The 18,093-nt window shown below is 37.3% G+C and overlaps 2 protein-coding genes across 5 annotated transcripts in view; one reads left to right on the top strand and one right to left on the bottom strand.

Annotated features, from left to right (window-relative positions):
- Positions 1-11,360, bottom strand: part of LOC137293574 (thyroid receptor-interacting protein 11-like) — a 71,575-nt gene extending 60,215 nt beyond the window's left edge. For 2 of the 4 annotated variants that reach the window (XM_067824208.1, XM_067824206.1), the window contains exon 1: positions 11,091-11,343. In XM_067824208.1, coding sequence (XP_067680309.1) covers positions 11,091-11,184 — 94 coding nt within the window. In that variant the 5' untranslated portion in view covers positions 11,185-11,343. Of the gene's footprint in view, positions 1-11,090 lie in introns of all 4 variants that reach the window. The other 2 variants (XM_067824207.1, XM_067824209.1) reach the window with 2 other exon arrangements.
- A 1,650-nt stretch (positions 11,361-13,010) lies between these two features.
- On the top strand, positions 13,011-13,610 carry LOC137295156 (uncharacterized). The gene has a single exon (XM_067826478.1). The coding sequence runs from the start codon at positions 13,011-13,013 to the stop codon at positions 13,608-13,610; it is 600 nt and encodes a 199-aa protein (XP_067682579.1).
- The last annotated feature ends 4,483 nt before the right edge of the window (positions 13,611-18,093 follow it).

Raw genomic sequence — 18,093 nt, forward strand, 5'->3', positions numbered from 1 at the left:
ACACAGAGTGACAGAAATGGTTATAAATTTGTTCATATCTTAGTAACCAACACATGCTGCCCTGGCAGAGAGCAGGGTTAGACCCACCTGATAACGACAGACTAGTCACCTGATAAACGTCTTGCAAGTTCCTCTATAACACATGACACATCAAATCTTGATAAGGACGCAATTTAGTCGTTTTGATGAAATGACATAGTCTTTGTGCACATCTGAAATATTCACTTCCCGCCCGGCAATATCCTTGTATGTGGCTTAAAATAATTCAATTCAAATCAGTTGGAGTTTTTGTAGCGGCATTGTCAGTGTTGGGTGTGTCGGCTCTGAATGCACATCAAAGCTTTTTATAGTGAAAGTAATATCTGTGAAACTGCTGTGAAGTCTCTGGCATCAGAATTTTAAAATTACAAGACAGGAAGACATAAATACTGATTCTAATCATGATGACTGCGGTCATTTTACCACAATAATCAAACTTGATAATCATGATTATGGATTATGTTGTCCGATTCTTTCACAGGGTAGAGTAGGGAAAGGTATGCTTCAACCACTGTTAAGCTCAATTTTACGTCCATTTACCATAGCTTGATAGGTATAGGGAATAAGTCAATAAGTCAAGGACTTATTAAGGTCTTTAAGTTATTGTATATAGTATTTGAGGTCCTCTAATCAAAACAAAGGTCTGACTTCAAAATACAAATTGCAAGCATTAGTCATGTTCCTATCATGTACTGTACAAGCTGATTGTCATCTCATGGGTTAAATTAGAATTCAAAAGAAAAGGTGAGCTTGCATGGTCAAAATATTTATTGTCAAGTCACTGACCATCACAGCCGTATCAGTTTCAGTACCACAGTACTAGATTGCACGAGAGAAATTGAGTAAGTCTTTTGTCCAGGACCCTTCCCGCATTTACAGACTTCGTAGTCTGTCAACGTGGAGAAATCTGGCACAAGATTGCATATATGAGAGGAGCTTGTACTCACTCAGTTGCTACCAGTTTATAGTGCTGCTGCTAGCCAGATGAGATACCACATTGCAGTCTAACATGGATACAAAAACAGCCAGTGAACTAACCTAGACTAACCATTAGTCTCTGATTCATCTGATTATAAATAATTTTAATAGTAACAATTCATCCTATTTAAATTTAAAAAAAAGAGCCCCAGGGACACATGCTTGGGAAATTCACACTTCACATAGGGCTTTAGCATTGCAGGGAGGGCTAGGCTGCAAGGAAAATAATATGAAGACAGACTATCGACTAACCATCAAACCAGGAACACATTGCACAAAACATTTATCAAAACATCAACATGCAAAAAAACATTCCCTACAAGTTTTGATTACATTTTTCATAACAACATAACAACATCATATCCATATGAGCAGGTTTTAATACAAAACTGATTTTCCCATTATTTCAAGTAAAGTTCATCAGGGTATGTAGGTTCGACGCCAGAGGTAAACCCAGAACAGGTCACAGGCTTTTTACAGTTTAGTGAAAGGTTTTATGCTAACTAACCAAGAAACAATCATGATTATACCTACGTCAAATCTTGGATTCAAGCACTCAATCATGCAGTGCCATAAAAAACTGTGGGTCCTGATCAGAATATGTAGGCCCTATATTTTGATATGGAAATAATACTCTTTGTTCTTGGGAATAAAACACCTGTTGACCTTATAGTCTGCACAAAAAATGTACCAACCTATTTCATGTTAAACAAAACGGCAAATCAAATAAAGTGAAATTAAGATTGTAAATCCTCATAATTTTACCTTGCTAATTGAACATTCAAACCTCAGGATTTTATTCAACTTGTGATAAAAGTTGTTTAACAGTCATAGTTTAAAATTGCTGTTATTAGTTTGTATTACAAAGGGGTAAGCACAGTGGTTTGAACAGTAAAACAACATACATTAAATGTCAATTCAATCCAGTTGTGTTTTCCTGAACAACATATAATTATGCTAATGAATCAATAGAAATAATTTGTACCCTAAAAATATTTCAAGGATTTCAGATTTCATCTATGAATTCCCAACACCAGCCTCGTTCAACAAAAGCCAATACCCTGCCAGGTGTTTTGTATTGTTGTTTAAACATGCCCGATAACACTCACATCAACAAATCATTACTGGATTTATGGACGTAACCATGGTTTCACTTAACCACGAAGGTCCCAAACAGTATATATTTTTCATCACTTTTTATAAACCAAACTATTATTGTAAGAAAGACACTTTGGGTTATGCCTGATAATTGACATCGTAGGCATTCATTTTATTCAACATGTTCCATACATGTATGCAAATAAACAGAAGTTTGAGAATAAAATCAAGGCCCTTTGGCAATGTAACTTGTAAGCCATATTTTAAACATATGTTTCAAGAATTCAATAGTTTCAAGATGGCCGACGGCACATGCAAGGTGACATTGAAATGTCACTAACAATGGACGTATTCTCGAAGGCTGAATACTCTGACACCAAGGTTAAGATAAGACTAAATATCCATTCATAATAAGTCATGACTCACTACTGTCATTTTATAAACTTTTCTTAAATTAATCATGTTGATAAACAGGGTACAGGCAGCTGATAGAAAATATTATAAATTTCAATTGTGCTTCTTCAGCAAGTTTTGTGACTTTGAGTGTGTGAATATGTGAGTTTGGTTTAATGATCAATACCATTTTAACTGAATAGTTACCTTAATGCAATGTCTAACTAGTTAATGAATTTGTTTAAAAGTAGCATATCCTTAAATCCACTGATCAATGTGTCAGTACACCTTGATCCATCGACTTCACCTTGCGTGAGAGCGTTAAACAACCTCATGTTTCATATGTTCATTTTCACACGTTAGCATTAACATGTTAAACAAATTCTGGCCTAACTTGATTTCAGTGACTCATACCTGACGCTAATATGTCATCAGATTTTTCCAATACCACAAACACTCGGCAGGCTGCAATGATTCAGCACTTGATCACATGAGAGTTACAAGGCAACCACTAATACCATTCTGTACAATTACAAACGTACAAAACACATAGCCAAGGTTAAGGTGATCTGGAACAATTCCAGATTAGACATGTTTCACCTGAATGCAGTAATATTCCAGTCAAATAACAGCGGCGTCATTTTGTTTGTTTGCTTGTTTGTTGTCCAACACCCCATCCCAATAATATTTCAATTATATGATGGTGGTTTATAAAAAATCAAGTTTCGACCTGGCCCCGATTTCTTGAAACAAACTTAAGTCTGAGTTTTGACTTAATTGAGAGCTTTTAACAACGCAAAATGCATTTCTCAGAATGAAATGAAATCAAAATGAAACTCAAACACAGCAGACATTTTGAGTTTAGCGAACATGTTACTGAAGTTTGTATAAGCTCTTGTATCTTAAAAATACAGCTGAGTTAAAATCCACATTTCAATTTGTCAAACTTAGTTTGTTTTGAGAAATCAGGGCCAGATAATCCAGTGGCTAACATCATAATCATCAACCTAGGCCACTGGGATATGATGACATGTCAACCAAGTCAGCCAGCCTGATCACTGGATCCCGTTAGTCAGCTCTTACAGCAAGCATTGCTTGCTGAAAACCAACTCCAATATGGCTTTTCGTAGGTTGTGGGACAGTACGAGTGAGCAAGTTTAGTTTTACATCACACCCAGCAATATTCCAGCTATATGACAGGACAGTAAAAGAGACCAGTATATCACTATATCATATGTCTCACCACTAGGGGTGAAATGGTACGCTCCTACCACAGTTCAGTATATATTAAAAGACCTTTGGCTCATTCCATTTCGGTGCGGTATATAAGATATGATCATAATGCAGAAAACTGACAAGAGTCAAATAAACCTAGATAGATTTTGACAAAATGAATCGATTTCTAGACATTAAAGAAAAGGTTAATAAAACAATGGCCCCAGTGAGTGTGTGAGTTTAGTTTTATGCCGCACTCAGCAATATTCCAGGCATATGGCGGCGGTCTGAAATTAATCAAGTCTGGACCAGACAATCCAGTGATCAACAGCATGAGCATCAATCTGCACAACTGGGAACCAATGACATATGTCAACCAAGTCAGCCAGCCTGACCATCCGATCCTGTTAGTCGCCTCTTACGACAAGCATAGTTGCCTTTTATGGCAAGCATGGGTTGCTGAAGGCCTATTGTACCCCGGACCTTCACGGGTCTACGGTACACCAAACCAAAGACAAATTACTGTGGTGCTACTAATACTTTGGTGTACCGTTTTACCTACCACTTACTTCTTCACAGGCAATTTCAGATATTCACTGCATTTTATAAGATGGTGTAATAACTACCATCTTTGTTAATTTTCCAAACATTAACCACTCTGAGAGTATCACTTTGCCACAGTGAAATTCTTTCTGCACCATAATTATTATCATATTGTTTCTGCAACATAAACATATTTAACTCTATTAACTCCAGTTTACACATTTCCTTAATAAACACAAATATAAAATAATAGTATATAATATAATAGTAATAATAATAATAACAATAATATAAAAAATAGACACAGAACTACTGAACAAGGGCTTCAACAATCTGTCACACAGACCTTCAAGAATAAAATGATTAAGCCTAAAAACAATGTTGCAGTTCTGATATCCTGACCAACCATTCAATTCTGGTGTCGATTTTTTCAAGCAATATCAATAAAATAAGCATTCACATACCATTGTTTTTTCCCAGCCTCAATGGAAAGTCAACATGATGGCCACAAGCTTCATTCAAACAATTTACTTAAAAAAAAATTCTGAAAAGAAAATATAAATCCTACCTACACTAATTTTCAGAGATGTGTAATCAGAACCACAACCTTTTTATACTTATCCATATCCTACTCAAACCTGGAATGATTTAGCAAGTTCAGGCTGTCTCTTCTTCTTACTTCATTTACATTTGTTTTGTTGATAAATATACTTTGTTGTATTTTTGAAATATTACTGCATTTATTTTTATATAAGATAACTTTATTTTTTCTCTGGGACTAAATGTGAGTTTTCAACCGCTGAGCTCTGTCAGTACATTCATTATCATTTTAGTTTCCACAGTATCCATGGCAACAGGTGTTTCTCCACTGGTGCAAGTTGTGGTCAGTATCTATCAGACCAGGTGCTGCTTCTCACAGGGTAACTGTAGTTTGCCTAACAGCACTAGGAACACCCACCACACATGGAAGTCTGATGGTAGTCAAATAAACCTCTCATTCATAAACTGGTTAAAGGTGTACAACACCTTTCCTTCGCTGATTTTTCTGGTTTCCTTGGTAGATTTTTTATCAAATTTTTATCATGGAGTTACGAGCAGCTATATTAATCAGGTCTTATCTTACACAGCTGTAAAGGTGAATAATCAAAACACTGACCCATCCTCACCAGTAGAAACAGGAAAAGGGAGTTTTTATAGGTTGTTTTGTCCTGTTTTGAAATATACTGTTCAGTGAGTCACAAACACATACATGGTGACGTTGACAAAATAATCCCACCAGAACAATTTGGCGCTCAAATCAATCATTCCAGCTAAATGTAACTATTTCAATTGCTAACGAAATATGGGTTTCATGAGAAACCATATATCATGTTTTACAATGATTTCAGTACATCAGTTACATTGGCCAGTCTATCACCATTACTAAAACAGGAGAAAAATATATGAAATATATGACGAATGTTCAGAAGATCATGACATTTGTGAATTAACAGCTGATGAGAAGGAGCAGTACTGTAGTCATGATAGTAATCTATCATCATGTGGTATTCTGTTTTCAACTATATCAAACACCCGTAAGTAACTCTGTCAAAATGGTACCACAGCATGAACAGAATACCATCATGGAAAAACCAGAACCATCATAGACTGATTTATTTTGAACCATGATATATCAGTAGCCATCACATTACATGTGAATAATGAATAATATCCAATTATGCAGTGTAGTACAGGTGAGTGGGTCATCAGCAATGTATGAGTAGGCCTTGTGATGGCTAGTCCTGACAGAGTTCTTCCCCTTGATATTCACAGTATAATAAATGTCCACTACTAGTAATGTACCTTCTGCATTCATTATATACATATCTGTCATATTTGTGCTACCCTAAAAAACACTTTAAACAATGATTACAATAAAAAATTCTGAATAGCGTAAATGAACAAATGTGATCAAACTTTGCATGTCACCTAAGCAGTTGACATTGTGTTTCTAACTAGTTGTACTTTAAAATCAATGATTGAGAGCCCAACTATATACTTCTGTTAACCAGGTGTGACCCAAGTTGAATCTGCCCCAGAATGTGTTTTGCCAGTCATTTAGTTCAAGCTGTTACCATAAATGTTTCTGCAAATCATGAAACAATAATCATGATTGTAAATATTTTGTCGGAAAAACAACTTGTATTCTGCAAGCTGTAATCTGTTCAGTGCAAATGACGAAAGCATGGCAGCTAAGATCGAAAAACCTGTTCATTCACGACTGTCAAGTACCCCACCACCCTTGGGGATTTTATGGGACGCTTTAATTACCCTGCATCGTGTTCACACCCAATCGAAATGGTGATTGTATTTATTAGGGGGAAGTGCTTCAGTTAGTACCGCGGAGTGCACCGTCTCGCGTACATGTTACATCTCGGACTGATAATAGCAAAGGAAACGCTAGCTTAATCAACATTACAGATGAGCTCTCTTGTCATACACTGCATGTTATGCACATTATCCTATAAATTAATTAATCATAGTGGTCAGCATGATCAGCAAAAAAGAGATCGGACAGTATCAGTATGTATAATTGGTGCCCTAAGTATCTCACATACCAGTCTGTCATCTGTATTTACATTATTACACCCAGACCCTATCATTCTGTAGCAGCATGTACTCTCACTGTCATGGTTAAATAAGAGAGCACTGAAAACAGCTGACTGAAGTGTTACTTTCCAACTTGATATCTGTTGGGTTTTTTAAATTTTATCAATGTCAGTAAAGCTACGGGCCATAAGGATACACCTAGCAGGACATGATACAGATCTCAACAGCTTTGAGCAATATGACATACAACATGCTTGATGCTTAAAAGCCTGGCAAGCTTTTAAGTGCTGTATTTTTGCCACACTTGCATATATTCTTAAAAATTACTTGTGAAGGTCCTGGTTAAAATTGATCTTCGGGAACTCCTGCTTGTCATAAGAGGCAACAAACAGGATCTGTTGGTCAGGCTCACTGACTCACTGACTCACGCTTAGAATTTAGAATTTTGTGACAGCAAACTGCCAACATATAGAAGAAATGAGTCAGTTTAGTTTTTTGCCTCCCTCAGCAACATTCATGCTAAATGACAGGGGTCTGTAAAGTCTGAACCAGACAATCCAGTGATCAACAGCATGAGCATCAATTTATGCAACTGGGATAAGATGACATGTGTCAACTAAGTCAGTAGCCTGACCATCTGATTCTGTCAGTGGCCAGTAAGTACAACAACAAGAATGGTTTACAGAAAATCAGTTTTAACCTGGATCTTCATGGCTGCAACAAAAAGAGACATACAGCCCAATACAGCATTCATCATGTTCATACACGTATTTCAATGAGACCGAGTCTAACTATTTGTTCCCCTGTCAACTAAGCTGTGTGTTGTTACACAGTAGCATCACATGTATGGTAAATGCATACAAAAACGTTTTAACCAATTATTTTTAGCCATTAATTTAATATAAACACATCAGCAATTGTATACGGTGCCGTTGTTGCTGAAATCATTAGTGATGTCATAAAGTAAGCCTAATACTGAAACAAATTTACAAAACACAGTGAAACACATGTACTAGCTGCTAAATATTACCATAAAAATTAACTACTAATTTATATTTTTTTTACAGTTTTTTATCGTTTCTTTGTTTCTTATCAGGTTGGCAGCCTATAATGGCCCCCAAAAATGCAAAAACAACTTTTATTTTTTCCCCACTCTTTCCCATGTCCCATCAGCAGTTCTGTCAACAAAGTAATAACAAAAAAAATCTCTTGGTATAATCAAGCTGAGAACTCCAAGGTTCATGATGCCATAATCATAATGATACAGCATACAGTAGTGCAAAAAGTCATGCCATGTTCATGTCACACGATTACAAATCACCTTCTCTTAGATGTCAGGTTTCTACCTGAGATACATTGCTCAACATACTGTGCATAATGTGTGAATGTCATACGGTATTCAGCAATAAGGTCATTGCTTGATACTGACAAACATATGAACTGTAAAAGAAGTGTCTTTGAATATGTTTTTACTGTAGTCATTAGCAATAATCATGGTCTCATATACTCGACACCACTCTTAGACCACAGGCAAACTGTAGCCAAATGGGGTTGACATGAATATGACAAGTCTTCTTATATGCAAGTGAAGCAAGCAAAGGTTGGTAACGTACTTTCCTCGCTTCAGATCGAAAAATAATTTTCATGTCAAAATAAAATGTCGCCTCCATCACAGGTACACTGTCATTTTCTCACTTGGTTGCGCTCTCAGATTTCCAACCCCATATTTAATAATTACTCATGTGAAATATGTTTTATTCAACATTTTAAATGCATCTCATGGTATTCCAATCTTTCTTCGCCTCCATTACCCCTGCCAGTTTCCGGTTGGACAGAGTCACATAACAAGAATAAGCAGAAAGAAAAACGAAATACTATATTGCCTAATTTTATCATGAACCTGTTGGAGTTTATTTGTCTTATCTGTTGTCACTATTGTTAGAATTTTCATAACACTTATTGTATGTAAAAAACTTCTGGCATTTTGGGCAAATGAAGCAGGGGAGGTAACTGTAAGTATTCCAAATGGAATGATCCCCTCCTGTTCCTTCACATCGTTGAACTGGAATCTGGAAGGGGGAATGGAGGTGAAGAACAGTCTGATCTACTATGAGTTGCGCTTAAAATGTTGAATAAAAAATATTTCACATGAGTAATTGTTCAACATGGGGTTGGAAATGTGAAAGCACACCCCAGTGAAGAAATGGGTGTATACCTTTAATGGTGGCAATATTTTATTTTGACAGGAAAAATATTTTTTGATCCGAAGTGAGGAAAGTATGTTGCCAACCTTTGCTTGCTTCACTCCCATATAAGAAGACTTGTTATTTTCTCTATGCTGCGCAACCCATTTGTGCTAAAGTTTGCCTGTGCTTAGGCCCATTGAAATGTAAAATTCTCAAAGGTCAATTCTAATAGTCGAAGATGACTAAAAACATAGGTATCATACGCAATCATAAATTTAATAGAAAATCAGTCTAAAAGTGAAACTAGAAAATTGGACAAGCTTTAGAATTCAGCACTAAACAATATTCGAAGATCTAATGACATACTTCTTACAGTTTTGTAACAAAATACATAAGCAAAACAATAATAATAACTTAATCTCTAAAACATACTTGGCATAAAATCTTTATAGGAAAATCTATTGGTATCACATAGATTCACAAACTACGTAATGACCAATAACCTGGAAATATCAGAGAAGAAACTTTGAGTAAATATGTAAAAATACACAAAAACTGCCTTAAAACAGCAAACTCACATCATTTAGTATTATATAGGGAATTTCATATTAGACATATACAGTTATTTTCCAGTCCTTGGCAATTTACAAGTTTTGACACAACGAACCTACCTAAATCACATCAAAAAGGTTTTATGTTCATTAATGTGGATGACACAACTTTTATGTTGATAATTGTGACTCTTTCCACCTATAGACAATAATTCTGATTGTTAACCTCTTTGGCCTGCCTCAAATCCCTAAATACCACAAGCTTGAATAAATGCAAAGATGGAGTCTGGTGGTTGAACCATTTGCTTAAAATCTCATTCACTATTTAACTTAATACACTGAACATTAATAGTTGGTTTTCATATATTTTTTGGCATAACATGCTTCACCACAGGTGTTCACAGCAGGTTACAATACAAACAGAAAGAGAGAATAACTGAGAAATACTACAAACAATCAAATGTGAAAGTTTGATTAACTCGATCATTATATGCAATCCATCAACACACCTTACCCGAAGTAACTTAAAACTATATGGATGTAGTTCAGTAATTAACCTTGATACATTGACAATCTAAAGGTCACAGGTTGAACTTGTCTTCATGAGATACCTGAATCCTAAAGGTGGTCGTGGATATGATTACATCCATTTTGAGACATATGCAGATACTATTTATGTTTCATTTGCTGGCTTGTCTGTTTATTGTTAAAACTTAAATCCTGTACTCAGCAATATTCCACCTATAGTCCAGCGGTCTATAGAAAGTCAGGTTATTATAAGACAATCTAGTGCTTGACATATTGACTAAATGAGCATCAATCTCTGCTTTGTCTCAGCATTATTTCAGTTGTATGATGGTGATTTGTATTTAATCTACATTGGACAAGACAATCCAGTCGTTAACAGCATTCTTCTATGCAATTGGGATACGATGATGTGTTATCGAAATCATTGAGTCTGACTACCCAATCCCCTTATTTGCCCTTTACAACAAGCATTGGTTGCTGAAGACCAATTCTAACAAGGATCTTCAAAGGTCTGCAACTAACATGCTTAACAAGTTCCTGAATCTGACCACATTCTATGATGAACCTTTTAACTTGAACAACACAGACAGTCACAAGGTCATCAAGGCCCCTTATTAACAAGAAAAAAATTTAATGTTGATAAAATACATTTACTATTCTGTACATATCACTCAAGTGCTTTTGATGTCAACATGCTGATAATATCAGAGGAAAATTCTCATGGTAGTAATCGTTCACACAAACTATTCTAACAATATTTTGAGCATGGATCAAACTTGCATTTCATATGAGCTTACTCTCTTCGTATGGAAAACAGGAATTTTCATGTCACTTTATCTTATTTTTTTTAATTAAAAATGATGCAGTTGTTTCAATACGTGTTCTGCCTTATCACTAGTTTATGCGTATGTGTTGGAAAATATAATACAAAACAAATGACGCACAAATAGATGCACTATCTAACACATACCGCTAACTTCCTCAGTTCCTTCTGTCAAGATATCTTTTGTCAAGTTGGAAATCTGGCCTGTCAGAGAGGATATGCTTCCGCCTAGCCATGACATGTTGCTTACATCAGTCGGATCTGCATTTATTATTTCCGATGATATTCTCTACTTTCTACTTGTTATAATTAGTTTGCATGCAACTGACATCTTGAACGAAACTTCTTGTTACATGCCGAATGCCAACACGACGGCAGCCATATTGGCATTCAACGTGTCAATGCGCATGTGTAAATATACAATGGGAGGCCACTCTCATTTCATGCACAAGCCAACTTGCAGAGCTAATGCTATGGCTGTTCAGGTGGCATGAGGATCGAATCACCAATTCATTTCAACACAGTCGCATTAACGCGAACAAAATATTACGAATTCTTTCTAATTTTTTTTTTACACAAATTTTCTTGAAAATATTCACTGAGCGACAATCACGCTTTCCGTGTAACCACATACTGACATTCTTTTAAATAGTAGTTTTACGCAACAGTGTCAACTTTAAAGAATTTTTAATCTACTAGAGGGTCACTTGACACAATTTGTTTCACAGTTGTCTTGAAATATACGTACATATCAATCATGAATACTATATTTTTCAGGGTAGAACAAGTATATTTTTTTGCAATTCATGTTCAGTTATTGGCAGGCATTTGTGTCTCACAAACAGACAAAACATATCTATGTTTCTAGTTAATTTCAAGTTAGTAGGGGCTGGATCTTGTTCATGACAATGACTGGTTGTTTGGATTTCCATTCGTGAAACTGTTTTCCGGAGCATGGTGACTCGATGTTAATTATAAATAGATTTAAATACCAGTTTTAATTGAATGTTTTGAAGTTCTACCTTCTGGACGCCGTTTCAAAATCATATATTACAAAACTAATAGAACTTCAAGATCATTTGTTCCATACAGCATTAAACTTCCAAATCTTATTAAACATTGTAACAGAGAAGTCTATAATGAAGCATGAGTAATTAGTATATCATGTACTTTGATTATGTGATGATTCATCATTACATACATGTAGAAAACGTTTTTCACGTAATGCACGCGCAATGTGTCGGAAACATGAGTAGAAATATCAACTATAAATTAGCACATTCTTAACACATTGGCTACGGTAAAATTTAAGAATTCTTAGGGCTACGAACTTTTCGAGGCGTATGTGTCATACACATTAACTTACGACTATCTTAGCGCTAAGAGAGCTTCGAAAATCTAGCCCCTGTATTCTTCCCACAGGACTACTCTTGTTATCAACTATTTGCCAGGAACCATTTATCGCTATGCAGAGTTCAAGACAATTCCAATACAGCTATTTCATGACCGTCACATATTTCAGTAGATCAAGTGAATCATCTGTACGCAGGCTAACAGTCTGAAAAAGTCATTGCGTTCTTACTCAACTGACCGCCCACGTCGATAAGCGATTGCTTGACCAATCCATAAAGTAATCAAATCTCATCTAGGTTATTTACAACATTTCTCCAGTCAATTAGTCCCCGCCATGTTTTTGCTCCATCATTAAGAGGAAAGGCGTAAGTCAACACAAGGTCACCTCGGGAATGTCAGCAGTGCCGGCTGAAATGTAAATGTAATTCTAGTCATCCCCGATTCTCTGCACACGTTTAGATACTACCTACACAGTAAACTCTTAAGTTATGATAAAGATCCTGAAACAAAAGTTCAGATCGAGCAACGTTAATGGAAAACCTACTGCCCAAACAAAGAGGGAATACCTCCACACAGGATGTCCAATGGCTGTCACAGCCGATGACTACAAATAGGCGCCTTGTCCAGGTTTGTGTCCATCCCGATCTGCCTGGGCTCTAAAAACAAGTGCTAATATTTTTCACAGGGATGTTCTTTCAACTGATACGTTCTAATATGGCAGCTACGGGTTTATTATTCGGTGCCGCTCTTTTTTCCATTTTCTTCACGGTGTCGTCTGCGCCATATTATTTGGAAGCAGACGAATTCGCTGAAAAGATGCTGTTAGAGGACGAAAGAGTCATTTCAAGATCAAATTCCAAAAACGACTATAACCTGTTGCTTAAAAAGGGAGAACGTGTAACGATGAAGTTTTGTCTTAATGTTGAAGCATTCGTCAAGGTCAGAAACATCTGCTGGGCTAACGACGGTTGGTTGGACACAGTTGTTGTCAAAATAAACGACAAAACTATCGGTAACTTCAGTACTAACGACAATTCTAACTGGGGCGAACTGTGGAACAAACTCTATGAGAGTGGTCCGGTTGGCGATGAGCTGAATCTACCTTCAGGACAACACAGTCTGACTCTGGAGGTTCCAGAAGCTGACACCTATGGACTGGAGATCGACAATGTGATACTGGAGGTGGATGGCAAGTTGGCAGACCAGGGACTTGCATGTATTGATGCAACAGACGACACTGAAACAGACGTCAAAGACGTGGCAGACGAGAACAAAGACGACGATAATGGATATGATTTAACATTAAGAAACTGACCCAAGGTACGTATGCTGACTTACTGCAGTACCTTTTCTGTCTTGTTCAACGTTCGTATAGACTTACGTTTCCCAATCACGTGAAATTTTGTTTAAAGATGATCACGACCGTTGTGAAACGGATGGTTTGTCAAACATACTTGTGTAAAGTACCAAGGCCCCGTTCCATAAAGTAATATGTGTGCAAAGGTGATCGTACAATTCTCACACTTTTATACATTCTCACGACAGGTGACATAGCGCGACGATGGCTTCGTGAAAGCAGAACCAAGGCTTTCTTCACCAACCTTGGCACATAGATAGGTCTGATGGTGAACTGCTGTTTTGATTTCTGAGGAAAAGGAAACTTATAGAACTTACAGAACTTCAAAACCTTTAAATACCCACTTTCGACTCAGCTATATACATGCCGAAACGTCGACATACTCATATATTAACTACGTGAAATTGTCAACTGTACATGTATTTTGTCATTGCGGGGTAATTTCTTGTTGGACTACTTTATCTTTTCTTAACGGGGCGACTATGTAGGGATCGAGTGGTGCCACTCGCTGGCTTGATCGATTGGTAGGAAGAACGATGGTCCACCCTGGTTCCTTGTGTCTGTTGCACCTGCGATAATGCGCCGACACTGATCCCCCTAGACTGCCGTTCAGCACAAAATAACTGAACCACCTTTTCATGAACAACATCCAGTCCTTCCTAACTTGAAATTAACAAGGAACATAGATATGCTTTATCTGTTTGTCATATTCAAGCTAGATGACGCCGGTCTGTAAATCATCGTGTCATTCATATCAACGGTTGACATCATAAACAACACCCAGTGCCGCAGTCTGGTTCTGTAAAGCGCATTAGCGCATGCGCAACAGATCAAGAGAACCAGGCTGAACGATGGTCAAGCTGCCACGGCATTTTGTGGTTTGGACCTGTTTAATCAGACACCATCGTCAAAAACTAGAACATTGCTGACTCCAGTGTTAATTTTCCAACAAGCAAAGTTAGCTGAATGCTTCAGGGGAGAATAACGGCAGAGAACAGGACCTAAACATGACCTAAACAGATAACAAATTTCAGATTACATTTTGAATGGTCCATGCTAGGAAACCAATTTCCTAGTGAAAAAACGGACACTTTGTCCTTATGGGTGAAGGGAATGTAGCCTTTAATTAAAACAACAAATGAACTGCGCGTGGTATGTTAGGTGCACAGTGGGAAAGGTTTCCTTTATCTGGTAAAATACAGACGGAAATGGAGACACCTGTGCCAGGGCCGGGTAACAAACATCCAACCTCACCATTAATGACATTGCTAGTCCTCGTGCTGGTAAACAGTAGTTATCCGACATGTAAATAAACCCAGCAGAGGGCACTCCACAACGTGTTTAAACCAGGGTAGTGAACCCGCCGAGAGACCACGGTGGTTCACATATACACACCTGTCGTCTCACTGTACAGAATATGGCCAAACATGGGAGGCCTTTTTATCGTTCTTGTATGGTTACGCACGCACGCACGCTAGTCGCCATATGAGTCTTTAGTCGCCACGTTAGTCTTTAGCTAACCCACTCTCCTACCCAGCTGCGCCAGAGTGTGCACCTAGCTACTTACTAGAAACGTCAAACTGAGTTAGTTAGCTATAATGGTGATTGTAATCATATTCCAGTTATATCACAATGAATGAAGTGCCTCAGGTGGCTACCTATGCCCACAAATGGAATACAGGCATTACTAATATGGTTAATGGTCCACGTGAAGATATTTGAAAGAACTCTGCTTCTCTAGTGTTGGCGACTACAAGCTCCCTTGGTATTGTATTTCACACAGACAAATAACAGTCCTGTTCCGTTTCCATGGGAGAGGTCAGACAGACTAGTGGTTAGCTCTAGTGGTTTTCAACAAAGTGAAAGTTCGTGTTCGATTCCAACACGAGTACGATGAGTAAACCCTTATTAGAATCAGTTATGTATCAGTACAGTACGAAACGTTTAAGTTACATCTCACGTTGAGAAATTCAATATTTTAAGACTGAAAACTTACGACTGTTTTAAGATGTATTGTTAATTAGGTATCTGTGAAACAGACAAACCAAATTGGTTTTTCGAGCTGCTCTTGACTTGCTCTGTCTCTTTCAACTGCAAAAGTTCATTGACATGTGTCAGAAAACTGATTTCCTTGATATTTAATATACATTTTGTTGGTTACAGTCAGACGCTCATTCGCAGACTGCCCACAAAGACTGAGGTAGGACTCAGACTGGCCAACTTATCTGCAAATCAACTTCCACAGATGTTTTACTTAATAAAATACTAAAAATACTAATCGCGGGTCGTTCTTCTTAAGATGGGACGAATGGGGCTTAACGTCGTAGGTAACAATACTTCGCTCATATGACGACGTCCATGTGTGTGTATGTGTGACTGTTTGTACTAGCCCCGGTACTATAATGCCAGTTCACTGTGATTCCATGCCGCAGTTATGCCTGAATACTCCACATTAGGTGTCCTCCCATTTGTGAGACACATTAATTAATGGTTGAGTGCACATAGGTGGTGTTTCCACATCCATACAATGAAAGTGGGAACAGCCCTGTTGCAGAAGAGTACCCACAGGAAGCATAGCTAATCAACGCAGAGAACAATGTTCGTTAAAGAGCATTTACTCTTTCCGATAAAGAACATCGATATATACAGAAATAATGTAGTAGACTGTCAGAGATATGGGGCAGGCAGGTTTACATCTGTACTTGCTGAAGGCTTGTCACAAAACAGTGATCTAGTAGAGCAGTCAAAGGTTAATAGCAACATTTATATTAATTTTAGTTAAAACAGTTATTGCAATCAGATTTTATTAATTACGGTGAATTAGGTTGATACGCAATCATTATATCCGTAAAAGTAAGAATTATATCAAACTGGACTAAATAGTTATGTTGTAATTGCAAATTAAAACCCTTTTTTCATAATGTTATGTAGAATTGTTTTCTTCAAATGCTGAATAATAATTTCTATTGTTATCAAGTGTCAAGCGCATCGTATCCTACAGGACACTGGATTGTTTTATATTTCGATGAATCAGTCTGTGCCTAGCATTGTTTAGGTTAACAATCATGTACAGTTCGTTCTCATTGGTCAGTTTAAGCAGTTATGGTGTCGCTCTGCCGTTGACTAACCGGAAAGTTGTTACTGTATAGTGTATAGGCATTCGCTTTATTAGAAACTTATTTGTTACATTTGCCTTACTACTTTATAACCTGGTTAACTAAATTTAGAACTTTAACTAAATTTGGAACTTCAAACCACTCGTTGCCCATAGAAACAGGATGTTGTTACGACATTAAATGATGCAACAGAATCTGCCAATTTCATACAATACCTGTGGCTGATAAGCTCCACTTTTAATTATTCTGAACTCCAGCACTAAATGCCCTACGACATCCATTTCTTTCTCAGTATTTCTGTAAAAATCCTAATATTGAATAATGTGTTTATCTAATGAAATGTCATTATTCATCACTTAACCCAAAACTTATCAACCCTAGGCTGTGGTCAAAGTTTTAATATGTATCAATATGTCGTATGTTCTCCGTGTCACCATGTGATTTGGAGAATAAAATGTCTGTTCTGTTTTGTTCATATGGTTCAGTAGCACAGCTAAACCCTAATCAGCTAGGATTAATCCATTCTATCAGATAGGGGAGTATGGTGTGTTTTCTATGTTAATTATCTCATCCACTGTCTCACAACTGGGAGTTGTTATAAAATCGGAGTAGACCCCACATTATACTAACTCCGAGCCGACAAGTGCTTGTTTTACCAGGGAGCCTATATAGAGATGTAGATTATCCCTGGTTTTACCCATTAATGCCGAGCGCCGAGCCAAGTACCATTATTTCAACTCTTTGGTATGGCGCGACCGACGATCGAATCGTACTTCGTCAGTGAGTTTAGTTTTACGCCGCACTCAGCAATATTCCAGCTATATGTACAAAAAAAATGCAGTGCGCAACAACATGAGCATCGATCTGCGCAACTGGAAACCGATGACATGTGTCAACTAAGTCATCCAGCCTGGCCACCCGATCCCCTTAGTCAGTCGTCTCTTACAAGTATGGGTTACTGAAGGGCAATATCCTAACCCGGACCTTCATGAACTCCTTACTTATTGAGGGGGCAAAAATGTTGCAATTATCTGTATTAGCCCGTTTGAACTTCAAAAACACACACCGGGTGATCACGTCCACCCAGGATAGATTTTGACATGATTCGTCAGTTCTTTAAAAAAGACATGTTGAAAACCTCCTTTGCACGGAAGCACTTCTAACTTATTGAAGCAACGCGAAGATGGGCAATCTTAAAAAAGAATTCAATCCCTTTGTGTGATATCGGGACACTTGTTCTCAAAAGTGGATTTCCAACAGAAGGGGTATAGCCACAAATTTGACAGACCAATGTCCATTTCCATGCGCTAAAGAAATGGACTAA

This window comes from Haliotis asinina, chromosome 8 (assembly GCF_037392515.1).
Source record: "Haliotis asinina isolate JCU_RB_2024 chromosome 8, JCU_Hal_asi_v2, whole genome shotgun sequence".
NCBI lineage: Eukaryota > Metazoa > Mollusca > Gastropoda > Lepetellida > Haliotidae > Haliotis > Haliotis asinina.